The 24,933-nt window shown below is 46.8% G+C and overlaps 1 protein-coding gene across 5 annotated transcripts in view; it reads right to left on the bottom strand.

The window, feature by feature from the left end:
- Nucleotides 1-24,933, bottom strand: part of LOC143037121 (dual specificity protein phosphatase 10-like) — a 42,721-nt gene that overhangs the window by 16,834 nt on the left and 954 nt on the right. For 4 of the 5 annotated variants that reach the window (XR_012967451.1, XM_076205247.1, XM_076205239.1 and 1 more), the window contains exon 2: nucleotides 22,449-23,049. Coding sequence is in view for 4 of the 5 variants with exons in the window: in XM_076205247.1 (XP_076061362.1) it covers nucleotides 22,449-23,028 (580 nt within the window). In the remaining variant the exon portion in view is untranslated. Of the gene's footprint in view, nucleotides 1-22,448; nucleotides 23,050-23,346; nucleotides 23,555-24,933 lie in introns of those variants that run through there. The other variant, XM_076205262.1, reaches the window with a different exon arrangement.

Genomic DNA, 24,933 nt, shown 5'->3' on the forward strand with positions numbered 1-24,933 from the left:
AAGGGTGGGGGGAGGAGGTTCCGAAATTATAGTGACCCACGGTAATAGAATCCTTTTCCGCGTCTGCTTCTCCATGTCCGCGGTTCCACGGCCTGGCCTCAGCTCTGTCAAAGTCACTATAAGATCGCGCGGGGCATCGGCCAAAACCAAGCGAGAAGCTGGGAAGTCCTTGGCCACGTCGCGCGTCATCCACTCATGTTATGCAACTAAGAGGAACGTCCTACGCTTCGCAGTCGACCCTAAGCTGCGACCGGCCTTGGTTGGTGCTCGTAGGACGGCGTCGCAGCCACCACAGGCGCCATCATCCCCAGCAAACTGCGTCACTCGCAACGGGCTGCATCATCATCCTTTCATAGAGGTTCAGCGGTGTGCGTCACCAAAAATAACGTGACGTCATGTCGTCGGAATAGACTGTCCTCTTACGGGCGACGACACGGTCGTTCCGCATTACGTATGACAATCGTTCCCTTTTTTATCTACGTTATTTTAAATACATTCATTTGTTTATTCATTCATTTTGACTGAGCTATCCTTCGGTCATCTGTAAACGCTCCCACCCTTTTAGGCTCGTTCTTCATCCTCGAAGTGCATCTGATGAAAATTAAACTCACGAGTTCACATGACAGAGAAAAATCGGCGATTCCTATGTTACGCATTCATACACGGCATCCAGTGAACACACGCCTCACCTAGAAACTTCATACTTGGGAGCACGCCATACAATCTGGGATTAACTGTAATTATGGGTGATGGGTGGCAATAATTCCCACATGAAAAGAAGGGCGGATACTTCAGAAAACCTGCATCTTGTATACCTTTTGCAGTACTAAAACCCTTGGTGCCGAGCAGACTAATTCCAATTTGCTACAACCAACATCCATACACTGGAGAAAGGTACGGACACTAAAACTACATATGAGCGGGTGTCTTCCTGATCAAAACTATGCATTAGAATGACGCCTCTCATTTCAGCTCATCTGCCAATCATGACGCCAAATTTGGTTGCCAGGAGGCATGGCCGCCATCTCGGCAGCGACGTGCACGACCGATGACGTCATCCCTCGCTTGTCTGCTGCGTGTCGACTTGCTTGATCCACGGGCAATACGCCACGTGACAACACGGCCCGCAGCATACTTGCAAACGGCCGTTAGTGTTGGTTAACGTGGAAGTCGGGCCCATGGGTCGATTTATCTGCAGACGAATCCAAGCAAGCAGGTAAACAAACAAACATTCCTTGCTTGGAGACGAGGCGGTGTATCCATGCGCGTGAATGACACCGCCATGCAAGCGAACAAGCGAGAGTACAGTGATGTAGGTCTGTTGCTTCCCGACAGGAGCACGGGCCGCCGAAGTGCTTTCCTATCTCGCCCAGAATACCCGAGACACTTTACATCTATCACGTCCCCGATTCAAACAAATTTCCCATCTACACATCTACAGAATAGCTTAGTCAGTTTTACATTTGTCAATTACTTTTCAAGTTTTTTCCTCTTTTGCTGTGTGTTCATTTCTGGTTCTTTTCTTCCGGGATCAACGATGGGTCTTGCGTGTGGGTGAGACGGGTGTCAGAGAGAATCGTCTCCCTATTCAGAGCCCTTACATGCCTAAGTGCTGCCCCGGGGCAAAGTTTTCAATGACGCCCCCCTCCCCCTCCCCTCTTCCCTTAGAGCCTGTTTTAGCTATTGGCTTGCAAAATAATTAAACAGATTTAAAAATAGTATTTAATGTCACTTTTGCAGAAAGCATAAGGGAAAAAAATATTTCATATTCTCTTGATTCTAAAGCAAAATTCGTATATTACAGTAAAATATTCAGGGCTCATTTTACCTTTTTTTATTATAATTATTTTGTCAGCCTTGAGGACGGCATGTCCAGACTAAAATTGCCCCCCCACCCGGGCATATGCACCCCTCTCCCCATGTGAGGACCCTGTCTCTATCTTATGTTGGAGGTGCAGTCCTAGACATCCCCCCAGTCAGGTATGTTACCCACTGTCCCAGACGGTCGGGCTCTCCGCCCCCCCCCTCCCCACCGCTACCAATTTCGTAATTGGTGTCTCACTTTAGTAGTGGTGCTGCTTTACCTAACTAACAGAACATAATCTCTCGAAAGAAATTACCAGACCTGCAAATCATCGGTCAAACTGTTAATGATTGTTAAAATATATTCGTCAGACAGGCTAATCACCCATTTTATGGTCTTCCAAACTGCCTGCCGAGGCAATCCTATGTTTCATTCAGTAAACTATATTAACCTGATTCCTTTTCCTGCACTGGACTGTTCACAAACAACACTAAGGATTATGAAAACACAGTAGTATGGAAAAGAAAGAAAAAAAATATGACTACATGCGAAGGCCGCCAAGCAAGTCAATTTACTATGTGACGAGGGGACAGCCATTTGTGAGAAAGGAAAATAAGGAAATGCGGGAGGGGGAGGAGGGGGAGGAGGAGGAGGAGGAAGATGAGGAGGAGGAAGATGAGGAGGAGGAAGATGAGGAGGAGGAGGAGGAGGAGGAAGAGGTGGAAGCGGGAAACGAATCGCACTGAGGAAGGAGACGGAAAGGCAGAACAATACACAAGAAAAGAGGAAGGAAGGAAGGAAGGAAGGAAGGCAGGCGAGTAGGTGTAGGAACCGGAAGCAGGAAGCCAAGCGAACTGAAGGAAGGCAGGCAACGGAAAAACCAAAAACACAAAAAGATGATGCAAGTGGGGGGGAAGGGGAAGGGGGGCAATGAACTTGTTTCCCACAGGCAACAATTAATGTCAATGGCATGAGCAAGCGTTCAGAAAACTCGCAAGAAACTCCCAGTGGTCTCTGAGCTCGACTACATGCCACTAATATTGTTCCGTTGTGCAATGGTTTGTATCTGCTCTCGAGAAAACTACATATCACGATTTGGGTATCCTGACTGAATCACCTGTTCAAAGTGCAAAGGTATGGTCTTTCACAAAGTTCAATTTTTACCATTGTAAGAAAATTAAACCTTTCTCTGGCTCTTAGAGTGCCCTCCAGTTCTTCTCTCTTCGCTGGAAGAGGAAATTCATTCACGAACCTCGCAATGGAATATGGGAACGAATGAAACAAAACCAATCTTCTTTCTGACCGGCACGTGCCAAAGTGTACTAGGGGCCCCAATCCCGCCATTCCATTTCATAATCAAGGTAAGAAACGTTTCCTAACTCGCGAAGGCGGGTCCGACTCCATCCTGGGCTCCTTGAAGAAACAAGAACATCCCGTCTGGTTCCGATCTCACCCGTTCCTCGAGAACCAAGTTCCCCTACCATCTCCCATTCCATCTGGTTCGATGGACGTTCAGTACCTATCCATCAATGTGTTTTCATGTCCCTCGCGACTCTCATACTTAACAGGTTTTTTTTTTCACTAACCGACAGCCTTGGTCTATTCCGCCATTAAACTAATCCCCCCTCCCCCCCGGCGGGCGGGGTCGAGTATATCTCCTCGCTCGCGTCAAGCTCTGAGGATCCGCCCGTTTGGCGTACGCGTACGCGGCGGTGACGACGTCGACTACCACCCCCAAGACGACGGCACGGCACGCATGGCGTGCGTGCAGGTGACTAGCGACTTGACGAAAGAGCAAGACGCGCTATATACGTCGACCGACCGTTTCCCTCCCCTTCCCCTCGAACCGCGGCTCGATCCCCCCCCCTTCCCTCTCGAGCACCCTTTCCCCCTCCCCCATTACTAAGCCGGCCATAGGCCTCTATGACTCACGTATGCTCCAGGCCCCCACTCTTCTCCTCTTCCCTTCCGTCCCCTTTCCATATATTTCTCCCCTCCTCCCTCGCTGCCATCCACCCTCGAGAGGTCTCCATTCGTTTGCAGAGTTTACTGACTAACAAGCAAGACAACACACACACACGTTTGCCCAGCAAGAGTCACCGTACACACACATAATCACACACACACATACACATACACACACACACTAGTGCGTTCTCCTAGTTGCCCCAAACCCTCACGCGATAAGCGCACGCTACACTCCCGTACGTACAGGCACGTGCACATGTTTGCAAGACCTCCCGTGCCACTACCTTCACCACCCCGGATGACCTAAGCTGGCCAAGTGAAAGGCAGTGCCAAAGCGCTGGTCTCTGTCCAAGGTAACGTCTGTACCAAAGGCTGTTCTTAATGTCTGCCTACTGGGGTTGGAAGCCAGAGGGTAGGGGGTGTAACGACGACAATGTTCAAGGTGAAGGAGCTAGGCTGTATGCAGTACAATCGAGTGTGTGAGTGTGTGTGTGTGTATGTGTGTGTGTGTAGGAGGGGGGGATGTTTGGTGCCACCTGGCAGCAAGTGGTGGCCCGTTTACCCGTTGCTACGGCGACCATGACGTCAGAACTGAGTGCTGTCCTGGTTGGTCCTATTGATCCTTACATCCTCGTGCCCAAGGGCCGTCCGTCCCTCCCTCCCTCCCCTCCCTCCCTCCGTGGGGACGGCGGGTCGACCGACGAGCTGCGCGATACATCATGGGAAATGAGCGCACATCTCACTGGTCAACTTCGGCAGCAAGCACCGGAGGAGGAGAATGCCCGCGGTGTCCCGGGAGGCGGCTCCGTCGTACTTGCCATCAAAGGTCAAAGGTCAAATGATCATCCCCCCCCCCGGCAACCGTCAAAAAACACCCGAGGTGGAAAAGAACGACGGCGAAGGTGGCCTCGGGGAACTACTGACACCCTTCCTCTTCCTGAATGAGGAGTCTTTCCAGTACCCTCGTTGGCGTCAGCACCAGGACGGAACCACCTTACTTCCTTTCTTATCTGACGCAAGACAGGTAGGCAGGTAGGCACTAAGCAACCGTACCTCCCACCCAAGCATGTACGGTGCCATCTTTGCCACCGTGCCTCCCCTTCTCACCACAGGGGGCAAAACACGAGATTCCTTCAGTTTCAGTCAACACTGCAACGAGGTCGGCCTTGCACGACCTTTTCTTCCACTTGACCCATGAAACTGACTACCCTGCCCCATCGGTATATCCAACGAGGAAGGATACAACCGGCGGAACAAGAGCCCCAACATCAAATGTAAAACAAGTGCTCCCCCCCCACACACACATATATATCCCCCTTCTGTAACGACCAACACACTCTTCGTTCAAATTTAGATCCTGGCGTGATAAATGTTAAACTATTTTGAGAGAGAGAGAGAGAGAGAGAGAGAGAGAGAGAGAGAGAGAGAGAGAGAGAGAGAGAGAGAGAGAGAGAGAGAGACTGAAAATAGCTCGTGTCATCTTTTCCTCTTTACCCTGTTGAGTGGCGCAGTCCTCTTTCTGGTTTAATTTTCCATTTGCCCCCCCCCCCGCCTTACCCCTCAACACAATGAAAACTAATTTTAGGAACAGAATGCATCTGTATCGCTCGGCTGTTCTGACGGGCTACCTTGAGGTATTACAAATAAACAAACCGACATGGAAATGCTAACAACCACAACCCAATCGATCTTCTCCCAACAGCAGTTTTGTGACACACGAATTTTTGGTCTTGATTCGAAGTGGTTGACAATTTTTCCAAGTCAGTTAGAGCAAAAGAAACGAAATCTATTTGCGACCTTGGCCCAATTACTCCATGATATTTTCATATCAACTGACGCAGCCATTTTACCGCGATGTTGCCGGAAAAAGAAGAAAAAAATCTTCGCTCCTGGAACACGTCGGATGTAAAAAATCGCCTACGTCTTTCCCACGTCACGGAAGCATTTTGGATTTAACCCATTCAACTCCGATGACAAGATGTCTTGTCATTTGGTCAAATAAAACAAAAAATCATAATAAAACAACAAAATGTTTGATGATCAAACAGCACCAGAAAAATATGACGTCGTCAGTCCTCCTCGAGGAGGACTGATGACGTCATATTTTTCTGGTGCTGTTTGATCATCAAACATTTTGTTGTTTTATTATGATTTTTTGTTTTATTTGACCAAATGACAAGACATCTTGTCATCGGAGTTGAATGGGTTAAAGGGGAAGATCCACGTACGCGGGTGTCGCCTGCCGAGACTACATCGAGGAATATTCTTGAATAGCGATATCGCAGCAGCAGCAGTAGCAGCAGCAGATGAAGTGCAGTTCCCTTGATGGGAACAGCCGTGCCCTCTGGTAACATGTTAATATGTTCTGTCGCGTCGATGGGGCGACAACCGTCAGGGAAAGAAGAAAGTGAAAGGAAAAGGAATTTTCAGCGATAGCTACGTGGCGTGCGTACGTGTGTGTGTGTGTGTGTGTGTGTGTGTGTGTGTGTGTGTGTGTGTGTGTGTGTGTGTGTGTGTGTGTGTGTGTGTGTGTGTGTGTGTGCGCGTGTGTGTAAAGGAGGTGCTGGGAGCAAGTGAAGGAACGAAAGCGAGTTGAAGCCAGCTGGCGAAGGATGGGGAAAGGTAAACTGGCGAGAACACAAATTAATCAGCACTCGTTGCCGTCCTGCCGTTAATCACATACTCGCGTCCAACCTGGGAAACGTCTAATCTAAAGCTGTACTACCCTTTGGCGGGCACCACATTATGACCCAATGGATCATTTCATACTCTGTCACTTCCCTCAAAAGCAGAGAACTCTCGATGTGACACTATGACGTCACTGCAGGCACTGATCAATAGAAGTTGTTACCTGTGCACCAACACGCACATACAAACACACGTGCGCTCCGCTCAGGGACGTGTATGGGCAACGTTTTTGAATGTGTACACACATACGCAAATGTACATTAACGCACGCCTCCCCGTGTTCGATGGTGAGCAACATCCAAACTACTACGGGGTTTGCCCCCTCTATATGACCGTTTCACCCTTTGCACGCAGGTCCCCAACGTCACATATATATATATATATATATATATATATATTATATATATATATATATATATATATATATATACATATATATATTGGAAAACTGTAAACACCAGACTCAATTGAAGGGTTTACTTGTCCGACGTTTCGATTCCCGTCCAGGAATCGTCTTCAGGGGGTATAATGGTTACAAGATTGTGAACTTATAAATCTTCGAAGTGGTGTGTGTGTGTGTGTGTGTGTGTGTGTGTGTGTGTGTGTGTGTGTGTGTGTGTGTGTGTGTGTGTGTGTGTATATATATATACATATATATATATACATATATATATATATATATATATATATATATATATGTATATTGCGGGTTCCCTATTGCGTGCGCTCGCCCCTGTGTGCGTGTGTGTTCACAAAGATCATCCTTAAGCCGGGTCCACACTGAGCCTCATCAAGCAGCGCTGCACAAGCCTGTGTGGACCCGGTCTTGCTGATTTGGGAGTAAATGTTGCGAGACGCAATAATGGGGCGCGAAGACTTCACCCCGTGACCTGGCAGTAGACTCGTGAGAGTACTTACCACTGACGTCACCGGTGGTGGTGGCGGGGGGATATTCCCTCAGTTTCCATGATGAAGGAGGAGGTTGGAAGACCGAAAAAACACACGACGGAGACGTACAGGAGAGTGATTGAGTGAGGGAGGGAGGGAGGGGAGGTTCCTTTTTTTTTTTTTTTTGAGGGGGGGGGAGAGTAGTGGGTGTTCTTGCAAGAGATAAAATGGGATGGTTTAGCTTGTCAGGGGACCATGGAGGGGGGGAGGGGGGCAAGAGGCTCTACAGTATTTCTTCCACGCCCTTCTCCAACTCACCGCGGCAAACATAGCTATTGCGTGCAGGTCCACGCTATTTATAATTCTGCCCCCAAAATGTTGTCACGACATTGCAGCAGTGGAACTAGCGAAGGCCAGGAATAATGCGGGGCGAGCGCGTGGGGGGTGGGGGGTGGGGGTGAGAGGAAGAGAAGGATAGAGTGGGGACCAAGCCTGAGCGTTCGCTGCACATAATTGACTCAAACTTTAATGTTGTCGACTCAGGTAATGTTCAGCTTGTGCACAAATTCGTAAACGCCAAGAGATATTTATAAGTATTACGTTACTAATAACAGCTGGGAATCCCTAAATTGTCATTAAAGGCGACCAAAATCCCCCCAGTATATCCCCCAAAATGTCGCTAAATACATGAAAAAGTCCCACTCCAGGGACAAAATCCCCAAATGTGGGAGCCTGAGAGAGAGAGAGAGAGAGAGAGAGAGAGAGAGAGAGAGAGAGAGAGAGAGAGAGAGAGAGAGAGAGAGAGAGAGAGAGAGAGAGAGAGAGAGAGAGAGAGAGAGAGAGAGAGAGAGAGAGAGAGAGAGAGAGAGAGAGAGAGACGCGGACCTCTGCCCCTATCCTACCCTTCCCGTCAACAGTAAATTACCTCCAGTGGGTGAAATTAACTGGAATGGAGAAAAGAGGAATAGGATGGGCCAGTTTCCAGCTACGACGAAACTGCGCAGGTGTGGAGGGGGGGGGGGAGTTGCTGGACAACATAGGACCGAAACCGAATATAAACGTTTGCTTAATGACGAAATGGGCACCGCTCCTCCTAGATGTCCTACTAGCCTACCCTCGGGGTACACGTCTTGGAAGGTAGGCCGTTTCTAGACAATCTAGAACGAATGACAGGGGATAGACTGCATACAATGTGGAACGAAGAAAGTCGTTCACAAATAGTGATGTACGAAGAGACGAGAGAACAAAACAGCCGAGAAAGGATTTTAACATAATAATAATGATAACAATAATACTAATACTAATAATAATCATAAGTACAACAGCCTCGAGTCCAATTGCAACCGCGTAGCCTTGGGGCACATTGGCGACAAACGGTTCACAATCCATTGCACAAAGTCCCATTGTTGGGTCCTAAGCTACGGGACAATGCTAGAAACAAAAAAGTAAGACGTAGCAAGGGCTGCAAGGGCGATAGATGGTGCTGCCACCAGTATTTTCTTCTTTCTTAAACTACCGAAGAAAAGCTAAAGTCACATGGGAAAGGGTTTCCCCAACTTTTCTTATAGGTATGGTTTGTCGGAAATAATAATGCGCTACAGACACACATTATATATATATATATATATATATATATATATATATATATATATATATATATATATATATATATATATATATATATATATATATATATATATGGGTGGTGGGAGTAATAGGAATTGATTTACTTTAACGTTTCGACCAACTTTGTACATCTCTCTGACGAAGATCAATTTGGTCGAAACGTTAGAATAAATCAATTCATAGATTGTCTTCGTTTTACTCCCACCACTCAATCTCCGAATAGAATCGCCACTGACAGCGTATGTCAATCAAATAATTCCGACAGTCGCCCCGGGATTCGAACCAGGGCCTTGCGTGACGCTTGGCCAAAGCTCTACCGACTGAGCTAAAGAAGCTCTAAAATGACCCAACTTGGAGGTTGATCTAACTCACGATAGTCAATGCTGCTTGACGGCGCGTCACACGCACACAAAATGAACGACATACCAACACAGGCTAGGCAACTGCAACGTGACACGCCCTCTGCTGAAGCAATTCCCACATGCACGTTAGGTACAGACTGTTCAGCACAAGATGCAACACACACACATGACCACAACACTTTCTGGCATCTATTTTACAAGACGTGCATACACAAATACACACATTGCATCGACCACGGGAGTCACGTAAGTCTCAATCCCCAACCAGCGTTTGGGGGAAAATATTCCTGAGTTGAACACTTTCATGGCTTCTCTCTGCAACAACCGACGGGCAATTCTACAAACTCTAGGATCACGTGCTGGGCTTGTGATAGACAACTATTACCATCTTGGAAGAGGTATTGACCAATCTATGGGTAATGCTGCGATCTTTGATCACACACTCATCATCTTACTCAAGGGGAACAGTGACGATTTGCAATGTTTCGATGGATTCCAAGCCCCGAGCAAGACTTGAACGAGGCTAACCAGTGCACCAAGTTGACTCAAATCCATGTACATCTCAAACTTGGTCTACATCCTTAATTTCCAATTATTATGTTTCATTTGAATTCATGTATTGTTACACCTTGGACATAACCTAAGCTATTCCAAATATTCATACATCTACGTGGAAAACTTTCTTCAAGCCCTTTAGGCATGTAAAGTTCCTTAATCTGTGTTCATGTAATCTATTCCTTTTAGCGACCTGAATACTGTAACCACATCACCTCTTTCTCTTCGATCTTTCTAAGTTGGCAGACACAGTGTGTGTGTGTGTGTGTGTGTGTGTGTGTGTGTGTGTGTGTGTGTGTGTGTGTGTGTGTGTGTGTGTGTGTGTGTGTCTTCCCTCATGATTTATCTGTCGGGCTATATCTTTCGCTCTGTGTGGAACATACCCCTGATTTCTTTTTTCGTTATCTTTTCATCCATATAGTAAAAAAAATGTGTATGCGTATGTACACTTACATACTGCGCCACGAGTTGTGTTCATTAGTCCAACACGTGATCCAAAGACCATGGTGAATCACACACACACACATATATATATATATATATATATATATATATATATATATGTGTGTGTGTGTGTGTGTGTGTGTGTGTGTGTGTGTGTGTGTGTGTGTGAGCGCGCGCGTGCACTCGTTTGTACATGCGTGTATGAGCAAGCGCCGCGTAAAACAAAGCCAACTTCGTTGCCCGTTACTACTACCTCTACTGCAACTAGACAACTTTTTAACTTCCTTCACCACTACTCCATGCATCAACACAACTTCCAAAACATTCGCCCTCACACTTAACGTCAACACGACGCAATTTTCCTATTCATTATTCACCTGAAATAAACACATTTTCGCCCTCCGTAACCATTCCACCAACCCCACACCCTCCTCCTCCCTGACCACCATCCTTTCCACCCACTCTCGTCCTCTCCCTCCTCCGCTTCACCAGACGAGCAGCGTGAGTCACTCGCTTGAAATACATGTCATGACGGCCGTGTCCCAATTCAGGTGTGTGTGTGTGTGTGTGTGTGTGTGTGTGTGTGTAAGTGTGTGTACATGTATATACGTGTGCGTATTTTACAATGACCTTGGATCACGTGCTGGTCTTGTGATCGAAAACTCCTACCCTCCCGGATAAGAAATTAAAGCTCATATCACCCGATCTATGAGTAAATGCTGCGACATTATACACACGCACACCCAACTTGTGCGTGCGTGCGTGCGTGTAATAAGATTCCATTGGACAGCGACAGTGACAGACCTCGGCTGGCATAAAGTATTGCGTCCATGGTACTGACGACAATATCGTCGTCTTAAAGTAAACTTAATAAGAACAAGGGAATTTTTTATATTCAACAGCCGCAAGAAATACAAGCAAACCCGATAAAAGAAACATTAACGAGGACTCTTCATTCACACACTTATTTAGAGCAAATATAATAAAAACTGGAGGTAAGTTAGGTTCATCAATAACAAGGTATCACACGCTGAAGACCATTTATAATCTTGACTAACACAAGATATCTTTCTACCTCCAACTACCTCTCGCTGTGTGTGTGTGTGTGTGTGTGTGTGTGTGTGTGTGTGTGTGTGTGTGTGTGTGGATGTGCACTTGTGCCAAACTAAGCCATGGTAAATAGCAATGTAGTGAGTAATGGTGTACTCACAGCATCGTACTTTTCCTGTATATTATACATACGTATTTGTAGCACTGTACACTTATCATTGTCTATTGTACATGTGTGTTGTTAGATTGGGAAATACATGTTTTCCCTTTTAATATTATAAAATTGTACATTATTAGAATTGTAAATATTAGTTGTATCTTATAAACAAATGCGATTGTAAGAACCAAATGCTCTGCTCATTTGTTCATGATCGACAGCTATTACAATTCTGGATGAGAGCTCACAGCTCATGTGTGTGTGTGTGTGTGTGTGTGTGTGTGTGTGTGTGTGTGTGTGTGTGTGTGTGTCTGTGTAGGTGTTTGAGTGTGATTCCCCATGGTCTTGGATCACGCGTTGGACTCGCGATCGACAGCTATTTCCCTCCCGGAAGAGAGCTCTGAGCTCATATATGACCGATCTATAGGTAAATGATGTGACCTTACACGCGTACACACCCAACTCCCCGCCCACGAGTTAGAGTAACGACTCGCAGCGCAGCGATACTGAAATCATTTCAGCCCCGGGCGGGATTTGAACCCTGACCGCCGCAGTGGCGGCCGGGAACTCTAACCACTGTGCATTCGAGTCGCGTGTGTGTATTCACTTGGTCTTTGGATCACGTGTTGGACTCGTGATCGACAGCTATTTCCCTCCTGGAAGAGAGCTCAGAGCTCGTAGGTCCGATCTATGGGTAATGCTATGACCTTACACACACACACACACACACACACACACACACACACACACACACACACACACACACACACACACACACACACACAACTCCCCGCCCACGAGAGTCAGAGTAACGACCCGAAGCGCAGCTGTACCGAAATAATTTCGGCCCTGTGTGTGTGTGTGTGTGTGTGTGTGTGTGTGTGTGTGTGTGTGTGTGTGTGTAACGACAAAGCATATGCAACGTTCACCCATGCCCAGCACGTAAACGGTACATGTGTAATGGCATTTGTACGTGCGTGGCTGTGTTTACCAGGCAACGTGGACAACACGAAGAGTTTGCATGTTGCGGAGCGACCACGCACGTCAACACTCAGGTAGCGCCCGACCGGTAACTATGATCGCAAAGTTTTGCACCGAAGACAAGGGTACTCCTGCAGTTTTACGTCATGGCCAACTTCTCCGCGCCATTGTATATATTGTACTCCTAAAAGATGACAGACTGACGCTTGATATTTTCCCCTCTGTCCAGACGATTTTATTCAGCTGAAGATTGGGTCTCGATTTTTCCAATCTCGAGTCTGTCTTGCACTCCTTCTCTAGAACAAACTCGACTAACCTGGGCATCTATGGACTAACTGGAAAGTACGAATGGCAAACCACAGGTTTCTTCCGCCCAGCGTGAGTGGAACCAACGAATGTTCACACCATGGTTGATGACGTATTTTTAACAATTTTTATTTCTCTCTCGTGAGCAAATTTATTCAGATAAGTGCGAGGCGAAGGGACTTGCTAGTATGGTATGGTAAGGTAAGGTGAGGGCTGTGCGTTCATGAGAGAGAGAGAGAGAGAGAGAGAGAGAGAGAGAGAGAGAGAGAGAGAGAGAGAGAGAGAGAGAGAGAGGAATGAAGTCTGAATGGAAGAGCGAGGTAATCGGACAGCAGATAGACGGGGATCCTGAGACCGCCGATCCGCTGGCACGGGGGGGAGGGTGCAAGCGGCAGCACCGCTTCCAAACATCCAGATCCTGGAAAGAGGCATACGGGAAGGCGACGCTGGTGGGGCTCACAAATGCAGCCTTAATTCTTCAGTTACCACCATCTCTTTCATGAGAATATATACCTATAAATAATTTTGAAATCACGAAGAAAATACTGTCGAGAAATATTCGACGAAAAAATATTTCCAGAGTTCAGTTTGAAGCTACTACATGCCTTACGGATCCAACGTTCATAGTCGTCCAGTCTACCTTGAAGTTTGGTCATACAAGTGGAAGGCTGTACCTGTGAGGCTTCTTTTCAACGCCATAAGCTCGGCTATTTCACCAGATCATTCGCTGCCACCACCATGGGAACTAATACAGTCGAGCACTTCTTCCTAATCCTCAGCTACCTAATTAATTAATGCGGGGGGAAGGGATCCCAATAATTAACATGATCTGACACAAGGGAGCTGTGCGCATAAGCAACAAACACGTTACAAAAAAAAAAAAAAAAAAAAAAAAAAAAAAAAAAAAATGGAATTTGTACGCACGGTGCCACAAGCCGAACGCAAGCGGAGTCCGTGATACAACCATACGTTAGGCAAGTTTTTTTTTTTTAAAGAAAAAAGTCCATCATTGCGTTTTGTTGCAAGTTGTAATATGAATAAAGTATGGCCTTAATTGATGACTGATATAATTAAGATATAAACCTAAATAATGTGACAGCCTGGATATTTTCCTTTAACATGGTATTCCACCATTCCAAAACATATTGTGTGCCTCATCGACAGGCAAAGATCCTTAGCGAGGCCATATAACCCCCCATTTCCTTATCCTCCTCTAACCCCCCTCCTTTACCCCTTCAATACCTACCCTTCCTGGTTTGACCAGCAACTAACCGACGTGCTGGAAGCTGGGCCCAAAGCTATGGTAAGGCAGCGTCGTTCATCTTTCCCCTGTATTTTTTTTTTTATACAAGTTTCCCTCCATGGCATTCCTGTCTACACGCACATGAATGATTTCTACCTGCTCCTGAGTTCTGGTACTCAGGGTTGGGAATGCAAAAAATGACCAAAAGGATTTAATGGAGTCCTCCAAATTTAATGGAGTCCAAATACCATTCGCTATATGCCCATCGTCACACCTCGATATCCTGTTCACACCGGTTTCTCTTCCCCTTCCTGATCTCGCCTTTGTTTGCTTGCAATGGTCAGTGCATTCTCCAATCTTTACCTGTCTCTGCTTTCACTGCTGACGGAGTAAAAACACTGGTTTACTATGAGGGAGGGCGCACTGTTAGCACCAAAGATAGTTGCAAAAACGAGGCATTTTCTTATCACTCGCCATAAGATGCACGGCCAAAACTACACGCGATGATGCCTGGCATTCCTCAACAATCATGCAACTTAACGGAAAAAAATGGTGAAACTTGATACACTACTCTTTATCTCCAAGTTAGGGAATTACTCCTGTCCTGACGAGGCCTTTCCACTCATCTCAGTCTTTGTAGATTTGTCTCCAACAACCTTCCAAGGCCTCCTAGTTGGTCTGGTTCTCTCCAGTCTCCTGATTGTGATTTCTTTGGCATTCTTTAGGCGTGGCCACGCCATGGTATCCGTCCTTTCAGCTTCTCTTGCATTTCCCTTTCTCATACTGTCGCCAATACCCTACTACAGTACAGGTTCTTGTACTTGTAACCCGCGTTTTCGTGTCTAATTCGAGTAGTTATGCCCTCCTTTTGCGTATCCTTCCTTCAAAATGAAAGTACACAAATCCACTCGAGGGATTTTATTTCTATGCATGTGCTACATTCCTCCTTTCCTACCGTTCTGAGCTCATTCATCCAATGTCCTATAAGGCTACCACTTCCTCCCTGCACGATGTCGCCGTAGAATCAGTATGTGGACAAGACTCAGACTACGCCTCTTTAATCTCGTCACCGAATCCCTGATTATCATAAACAGAGGAAATTGCAGACTTCGTGAAATTCGTGAACCACACTAAAAATGGGGGCAGACGTGGGCGTCGATCGCTCTCTCTCTCTCTCTCTCCTCGGACTCGCCTTCGAGTCACAAGTCTGTGTGCAGCCGAGTTCTAAAGCAGAGCCTCGTGCAGCGCTGCATGAGGCAGTTGGCAGTGTTGAATGCAGCGCCGAGTATCCACAGTGCCTGCCACTACCCGGAGTGATGCAGCACGTCAGTCACCTCTGAACACTGGCAAGGGAAGGATGTCTCCTCAGTGTACAGTTCAGTCCACAAAGCGAGACGTTTAAGCTTTCATTACTTCCAAACTTGCACTTCTTAAGTTTCTCCGTTTGTACTCATTGCACTTCATGTTCCAAAGGCAAGGATGCGGCTGTAGTAAATCTATCAATACTTAATTTTGGCTGGGTGTATTTCTTGTATAAGCGTTGTAACATATCTATACTATGTATCAGGAAAGAAAAATTGCCGATCGTACGGAGAGCTCTGGCGGAGCAGGACCAGATAAACAATAAATAAATATAAATGCGAGAGTGGTGCTCCTTGTCTACTATATAGGTGCCATCCTGGTGAGCTTAGTGCGCAACAATCCTTCCCTTTCTGCGTCACGATGGGTACTGCCCCGCTGCATGAAATTAGTACGGTTGAGAATCGCGCAGCGTGTTGGAAAACCTTTCTTGTAGCCCCTACACCATCCCATCCACAGATTATGATGTTCAGCACCACCTTCAAAAGTCAGCCATGATACTTTAGAAGTAGTGACCATCGGTTGCGGAAAAAAAAACGGATGCTCCTCAGTGCTGTCGTTGAACGGGCACAGGTTGTGATGACGTCGACTGTTCTATTTTAGTTCTCCTCCGCCTCCCACCTCTTTGTGCTGACGGAGGCCCATGCCTGGGTCGACCTTCTGGGCGGCATCATGGTCAAGCAGCTCTTCACTTCATTCCTCACAAAGGAAGTGAACGTCTCCCATACACTCAAGACAATCGACGAAATCGCACCCTTGTTAAAATCCATGCACCCCTTAATTAAGACTCAGGTACCTCCTAAGTTCCCCTCTGAAGTACCAGAAGTAAAAGGACCTTCCTACAAACACCTCCTCACATTTCCAAACTTGCGATGGGACACAGCTTCGGGCAGCGTTCCCCGATCACCATCGCAGTGGCAGAAGGGAGGGCCATAAGACCAGAGCGGAGCAGTACTAAAAGTGTTCCTTACAACCTGGTCGAGTCGCGCGATATGGAAGAGGTACGATGGGAGGTTTTGCGAACCGGACCGACTCTCCGTCGCAATGGTTAATTACAAACCAACGCCTAAGTTATTTTGCTTCCTCCTTAATCAAAGGTCTTGCGATAACACTAACCTAACTGTAATTAGACTGCAATGGACGTTAATTTCATTCATTATGTCAAGCCGTGATTTCAAAGGACCCCGCCACGAAAACTGCCAACCACGTTTCCTTTCTTATCCAAGTATTATATCCATCTATCTTTACAAGTTTCTCGTGCATTTTGGCTACAATCTTGGCCAAGGACTGGTCTATAATCAGCAGCACTTCTGTTTCTTCCTTTGGACATTGGTACCACAACTGCAATCGGTTCATGTACATTATCCACTAGTTGTTCTTAACGTTTTTTCAATATCCAATTTGAGAACACTTTCTTACTTCCAGTTTCTGAAGTAGTCTAACATTTCGCATGTTTTCACGGTTATGTTGTTCATATATACTGATTGAAAGTTCTCATTATTTCAGTTTGTATCCTTGCTTCTTCATATACTACCCCCTCAACCTTCACCTTGGACGAGCCTTCTCTATGCTTCCGCCTACTATTCACAGTGGATTTGAGGAACAGCTAAGGTTGATCCATCCATTTGTCAACTTCTCTCTTCCCTTTCTATTCTTGTACATTCACTTCTGGTTCTTTTTAACTTTTCTTGTCTTGTGTGATTCACCATGGTCCTGGATCACGTGTTGGACTCGTGATTGATTGACAGCTATTTCCCTCCCGGAAGAGAGCTCAGAGCTCATATTTGACCGATCTATGGGTTATGGTGTTACACGCACACGCACACTCCAACTCTCCACCCACGAGAGTTGGAGTAACACCTCGCAGCGCAGCGATAATGAAATAATTTCAGCCCTAGGCGGGATTCGAACCCGGACCTCCGTAGTGGCAGCCGGGAACTCTAACCACTGCGCCACGAAGTGTGCGTGATTCACCAGTGTCTTGGATCAAACGTTGGACTCGTGATCGACCGCAATTACCCTCCCGGATGAGAGCTCATATATGGCCGAATCTATGGATAATGCTGTGACCTTACACACACAAACACACAAATCCTTGCCCACCAGAGTTGGAGTGTCTGTTGGCAGTGCGCGCGTACATTTGGAGATAGGAACCCCTCGACATTAGTTCCATGTTGATAAAACAACTGGGAGAACAATGGGTTATGTGAAAAAAAAACAATAAACGCACTACTAAATCATTCCGTCATTCTGAGTCTCTTCCTTATCCAGACAACGACTTAGGTTGCAGGCCAGGGATAGGGAAATCTAGCGAAAGAAAGCCGAGCCAAGATGAAAAACAATGGCCGGTTTGAGGACCCGGCGACATTGGGAACGCAGAATGCAGGGAGTAGGGAACACGTGTACACGCGAAGGATGATTGAAGAGAAACTACTACAGGAGGAGGAGGAGGAGGAGGAGGAGGAGGAGGAGGAGGAGGAGGAGGAGGAGGAGGAGGAGGAGGAGGAGGAGGAGGAGGAGGAGGAGGAGGAGGAGGAGGAGGAGGAGGAGGAGGAGGAGGAGGAGGAGGAGGAGGAGGAGGAGAAAATTGGAGCGGGGAAGGATGAAGGGAGGAGCTGGTACGGAAGAGGTAGGCGAAGTGTATGCGGGGACTGCAGGAATAGCAGCAGTGGTGGTAAGGAGGGGCAGAGAGGGACAGGGCGACATTAGGAGTTCAAGGGGAATAAAGGGATGGAGTGCTGTTGAAGGAAGGGAGGGTGCACATTGGTGGAAGAATTGTATAAGAATGTGAGCAGGGGTGTTGCTGGAGTGAATAGGGGGCGGGCGGCTAAAATAGAGGCAACACCTCTCCTAAATTGGGTGGTTAGGAAACGAAATAGTGGCAATGCAGAGAAACAGGCAGGAAAGAACACAAGAGTGGACGAGCATATTGATATGCGAAGAAAAAGGATGCCGTTCCTATGCTGCATTCTCCGCCACCTACTACGGACACCTTGCAACGTTCTTTTGCATGCATCCTCTACTGCGATGCAACATGTATTTTGACTGTACGACTGGTTTTCATTAGTTTTCTTAATGTTTGCCTGACGTTCTAGAGGCCATGCCTTTGTATTATTTCTACATATAGGCATACGCTATGAAAGACTAATAGTATCCTCGAAATTACTATATATTACATTTTCTTGATTTTTCACGGTCCGTAGCGCCGTACTACAAAGAGGTCTGAGCAATATTTGAGAATGGTGTATATTAAAACGAAAAAGTAGTCTACTAGAGAAGTTTGTATGAAGGTGTACGCAATGCCTCTACCGCAAGAAAACGTGTGCAGCAAGAGGAGTGTGAATGGACGGAAGTTTGATCTGGAGGGAGGGAGGGAGGGTGACTGTGAGGGAAAGGACGGTTACACGACCTGTGTGCGTTGCGTGCAGAAAGCTAAGGAAAACTCCACACTGAACAATATATTCTCTCAACTCTCGAGATTCTCATGCGTGGAACGCGATTCGGCATAGTTGATGGAACGAGACTAATATACTTCTGGAAAATATGTACAGGACGAGACATGACCCAACCAATCCTTGACGAGGGGGCAGGGGAAATCCAGGACGTTCTCCCAAGCGACTTGACGTCATGCCTAGTCACCCTTTCCGGGAGGAGGAGGAGGAGGAGGAAGGGGGAGGAGGTGGCGGCGATGTGAGAGAACTCTGCAGCCATCCCTGCACTAACGTAGTGGAATGAGTTACTATATTCTTCACCTACTCCCTGCGAGAAAACAGCGTCATTCCACTCCAACACACCTTTTTCTACACACCTGCACAGTGGCTAAATCACCGGGTCTGCACAGCCTTGATGGTGCTGAAACAGATCCCACCAAATTTTAACTGCGTAATTTCAACACTGCAAGGTCTGAACAAACGTGACACAAGTGCAACAATGAATTTTTAAAACTGAAAATTGGTGTTCTGTTGCAACACTGAAATGAATCGGCTTTTCTCGACAGTACACAATCCTGGAATCGGCATTCATTTTTGGCAATACCCATGACTACTGCCGTGGCATTACCGCCACCTCTTCACACCAAAACCTAAGTTCACAGTCCACACAAGGGCACCACTATTACAACCACTTCCACCATGCGATCCGCAACAGCAGTCAGAATCACTTGAATTACATGCCACTCCCACTCCACATCATCCTTCACACATTAGAAGCAGACAACCTTCTGCTGCCCTAAGAAGAGACCACGCGTATAACTAGTACAGGCCAGCGGGAGGGAGATATACACCCACACAATTATACATATACATATATGTATATATGTATATATATATATTATATATATATATATATATATATATATATATATATAGAGAGAGAGAGAGAGAGAGAGAGAGAGAGAGAGAGAGAGAGAGAGAGAGAGAGAGAGGGGTGGGGAGTAGAGACTTGCAAGTGACGTCATGGCGTGAAAGCCGTCCATCTTGCAACTCATCTCTGCGATTCCCACTTAACCAAACCTCCCCAACCAACTTCATACCCACTATTCCCAGCCGCACGACACACTGCATCCACACGTTGCATTTAAGCTTCGTTACAGACATGTAGGAACGGTTGAAAAAAAAATCGAAAGGATGCCAATATTTTTCTCCATACTGTTATATCAACAGGAATAGCTCAGGCTACAATCATAAGCGAATTCGTAATCAGGAATGTCAGTTGGGAAAGGGTGGCCGAGAGACCAATGAATCAATGTAGCATGGTTGGTGACGTCACGTCGCAGCCTTTGAGTCATCCAGCCAGCCAGCCAGCCAGTCATATCTTCGTGGCAGGAGAAAGTGTAGCAACACTACGTACTAATCCCAGACAATGGGGGCTGAAAGGTAAAGTTCGAAAGCCTACCCAATATAGTTATACAGAAACTACATAAAATTCAAATATTTGACTACTTTAATACCTAAATAAAACGCACGCACACAAATTAACACCAACATATGCATACATGCCTTTCAAACCAGAAACCAAACGTCAGGTGTAGAGATTAAGGGGAAAGAGGAAAATGAAGACGAACTTAAGAGTGGGATATATCGACGACAACGAGGAGCAAGGGGAGTGGGGGAGGACAAGGAAATGGAAGGAGGTTAAGGATGATTAAGTGGCGAACAAGGAAGTGTAAGAACAAAACAAAGGGGGGAGCAAGGGGATATTTTTACGAGAAACATCACAGCCTCTATCCTTAGGGGGTCGTAGAGGTGGGCGAAAATAGCAATTTAAGGAGGGCAGTAGAACAAAGGGACAGCAGATGTTAGGTGAGGAGCGTTCCTGTTTGAATGGAGACTAGTCTTGAACCATTAAAGAATGGCGAGTGACTTGGTCCGTTGGGATGTCACTAAAGTCCTTGGAATAGTGGCTGGAAGAAGAAGACATACCCCATACGGGCTGGAGGGGGGGGGGGGCCATGAGGAACAAGGAAGAAGGGGAGGAGGAAGTGGAAAGCGAGGGAGTGCATGCATACAAGAGAAGAGGAGGAGGGGGAGGAGGGATAAAAGGTTGGAGTATAAAATAAGGGTAGGTTACAGTCAGACAGGTAGGCAGATCCTAGAGTGGCAGCGAGCTATCACGTGGTGCGGAGAAGCAAGGCCACGGCATCTGAGACACTCAAGGCTGATGTACGAGTACTTCCTCTTCCCGCAAGTTCACTCGCGAGCCGTCGCATACAGAGCATCACCCTGCCTATACCAATCTTTCGCCCTTCTCCCAAAGCCTGCATTCTCCTTCAGATGCCCTGAGAGACCAGGCCATTGCCTATTTCACACGATACCTTTCATTTTTCTTCCCTCTCGGGGTATTCGTGGGCATCAATGGACACAATCCCAGGCTTCCATTTCCCCTCACAGTAAAGCGCACCTCATATTCTGCGTAAAAGTTTTCCCGAAGTTAATAAATTATTCCAAGGAGCTTATCAGTACAGCAGGCCCTCACGCTCCTGCTGCAAGACAGGTAAAAGAGCTTTGTATTGACACCCACTGCAATCCTAATCGCTCGACTTATCTAAACGTAAACAAGAACGGGGAACTTCCGCAATCAGTCACTGCTCCGGTCTTATAAACCCTGACACGTCCACGTCCACACACACACACACATAACATATACATATATACATACATATATGCATATACATATATATACACACACATGTATACATGCATATACATATAAAAACATAAGAATGAAGAAGACTGCAAGAGACCCTCAGGCAAACACTAGGTAGTTCCATGTCTATTACCATCTGTCATCCCCATCCATAAAGTTGTCTAACAGTTTTTTAAAACAACCTATAGTGTCAGCGCTCACTACATGGTTGCTAAGTCTATTCCATTCGTTGACCACTATTAGTAAACTTATTCTTTCATATTTCCTTCTTAAATCTAAAATTGTCCAATCTAAATACATTACTGCGGTTCCTGTCGTTGTCTTAATATGATGACCTTGTTTCTTACCCTTGTTAAAGCCTCTGATCCACTTGAACACCTCTATTACACCACCTCGCACTCTGCGTCTTTCTAGAGAGAGTAAGTTAGGGTGCCTAAGCCTCTCTTCGTAAGGTATATTTTTGAGCCCATGTATCATTTTGGTCATTCTCTTCTGTACTGATTCTAGTGAATTGATGTCCACTCTATAAGACGGAGACCAAAAATGTACCGCATAGTCAAGGATGGGTCTAACGCTAGTTTGATAATTACCTCTGCACTTCTATTCGTAACCGTCCTAGCAGTGAAACCTGGTGCGCTGTTAGCTTTATTTCTGGTGCTAATGCACTGTTTCCTGGATTTAAGGTCAGGACTCACTAGAACTCCCAAGTCTCTCTCGCACTCAGTTATCTCTAAACATGTTATCTAAGCTATATCTAATTTTCGGGGTTGTGTAGTCCTCCGTTTGACATTGTGATATTGAAGACCATTTGCTATTCCACCGACCATGTGTACAATATATACATACGTGTGTTAAATAGAAGGCACGTCTTACCTTTGAGGAGAATGGGGTCTCTGTTATCCTCCAGCAATGCCGAGAGGACGAGGTAGGCCGGGTGGTGGGGAGGTAGAAGCTCGAGGTCTGTGGAGTTATCGTCGTAGACGATGATCTCTTTGTAGCAGCGCTTTTTGAGCAGATCCCGCCCGATGGGGGAAGACGCCAGGTCGACCACAGTGGCCCGCCGCAACTGCAGCCGCTTGCGGTTCAAGCGATCGGAACAACTGAGGTTGATAGCACCGCGAATGTGTTGAACGTTGTAGGTCATGAAGGCCCGGATGTCGAGGAGGAGGAAGGGCCGAAGCTTGGAGGTTCGCGTGAGACGTCTGGCGAGATCGGCCGGCTCGACGGTCCGCGCTCGCTTGAGCAAGATGCTGCGATGGATGGTGGCACTCTCCTGGCACGGTGACGCGGGCATGCTCACAAACTGGGGCGGCACGAGCGGTGTCAGGGGCATGTAACAGGACGACGGTGAGACGACGCTGGCTGGACTTGTAGCTACGGCGATCTCGCCGGGTTCACTCAGCGAACGGTTTAGGGAGAGGCGAAGCCCCTCCCGACGTCCCTCACTCAGCATGGCGACCACCAATCCCGCGCCCTGCAACGACACCTTTCCTTACTACCTGTTTGCGTACGTCATCAGGTCACACGGGCACAACAGCCAATGGCAGATCAAAGACGACATGACGTGGTAGCGCCGGCGGAGGTCACACCATGCGGGGCCCGTCAGGTGCGGAAGTGGTGGGACTTCCGTAGCCCGCGGGTCCCGCCGCCGCCGCCGCCGTCGCCGCCACTCCTAAGAATATAGCAGAACCTCGACACATGCACACACATGCAAAGCTAGCTTGCATACATCGCCAAAGGGTACACAAGACTGGCTCTCGAACACTCGTACCTGCAGCCACCACCGCTGCCTTGCGCGCGCGGTTCACCCCCTAAAGGAACAACCTTGTCGTGAGACTCGCGGCAGGTGACTCATGAACTGCTCCGGTGCTTAAGGGCGTAAGGCACCCGTGGAACGGTGCAGCGGCCCTTGGCAAGGAGGCAGACTGTAAACACAGCTGCGCTAACAGGCAAGGAAGAAGTAAAAGGTGCACCGCCAACGACACAACCAAAACAAAAAATACCCCTCACCCCCCACCCATAGTTCTACATGGAACGGAGACTAGCTTGTGATTCTTAGATCACGTGTTGGACTCGTGATAGACTGCTTTTACCCACCCGAATGGAAGCTTAGCATATACGGCCCTGTCTATGGGGAAATGGTGTAACCTTACACCATACATTCATTACGTGTAGCAGAGTTCAATTGTGTTTTGCAGGATGCAGGTTCTCTTTCTGTGTGTGTGTGTGTGTGTGTGTGTGTGTGTGTGTGTGTGTGTGTGTGTGTGTGTGTGTGTGTGTGTGTGCGTGCGTTTACCCAATTGCAGTATACAGGAAAAGAACTACGCCCATTCAGTCCAGGCTACTCTTCAATTTGTTACATCTGACTATGATTTCATACATGGTTCATATTTGGGTTTTATATCCTTATTCCTCAGTTGTCATACATTGATTATCATACAACAACCATGTACTGTTTAGTGCGCTTTTGTGTACTATTGAGAAACAAATTCCTCGGCACTTGTTAGATTTGGTAAGAAGAAGAGGAAGCATATTCACTATATAATTTTTTGCGGATGAACAAATATAGTCTTTTGTTTACTTGCTGCCAAGACTATTACGGGGGTGGGTTGTTGAACCATGTGCATTAAAACCCTTTTAAAGCTAAAAGTACATGTCGGCACTGTCGAAAGTTTTCCAACTGTGCATAGTGTACACATGAAAGTGCGTACACGCGCGCACACACAAACGTGTCCTTGTGTGTGTGTGTGTGTGTGTGTGTGTGTGCGTGTGTGTAGGTTTGGAGCGGATGTTACAAAATTTGTTCATACCAACTTTTACATTCCTCGTAATTTTAACCAGATTACGCATGTACAAGAAAATGTAAAATATGAGTAGCCTAGGGACATTCACCGTAGCAGACCACGGTGGTGGGCACGTCAATTTACGCCTAATCCAGTCACAGTGCTAAGTTGCCTGTGAGCAGTGATGAGCAGCCAGCGACGGCATGAGTCACCTGCCAGGTAGGGTGGGTTGGGGTAGGAGGAGGCTGTCTCGCAAACCCATTCACTGGTGCATCAAGTATACCTTAAATTCCAATGGATACATACGAGTCCTGAATGAACGGAAGCATGGCACTGTATACGAACTGAAGAACCTTTATTTAAGTTCCTCCAGTTTATTTTTAAATTCCCCAGGTGTAGTCACTGAAGAATAGCACCTACGATTCTTACTGGGGCACCGATTCATTCCTGACTCATTGCAAAATCAATGTAGCTATATTTACTCGCGGTCGAAGACTCGACCCAAGAAAGCTGCATGTCTCACGAAGATTACACGAGCAATCAATAGCTTCTGATATACTTCGACATTTATAACG

The sequence above is a fragment of the Oratosquilla oratoria genome, chromosome 2, assembly GCF_046742065.1.
Source record: "Oratosquilla oratoria isolate Oo_2021 chromosome 2, ASM4674206v1, whole genome shotgun sequence".
In the NCBI taxonomy this organism is placed as follows: Eukaryota; Metazoa; Arthropoda; class Malacostraca; order Stomatopoda; family Squillidae; genus Oratosquilla; species Oratosquilla oratoria.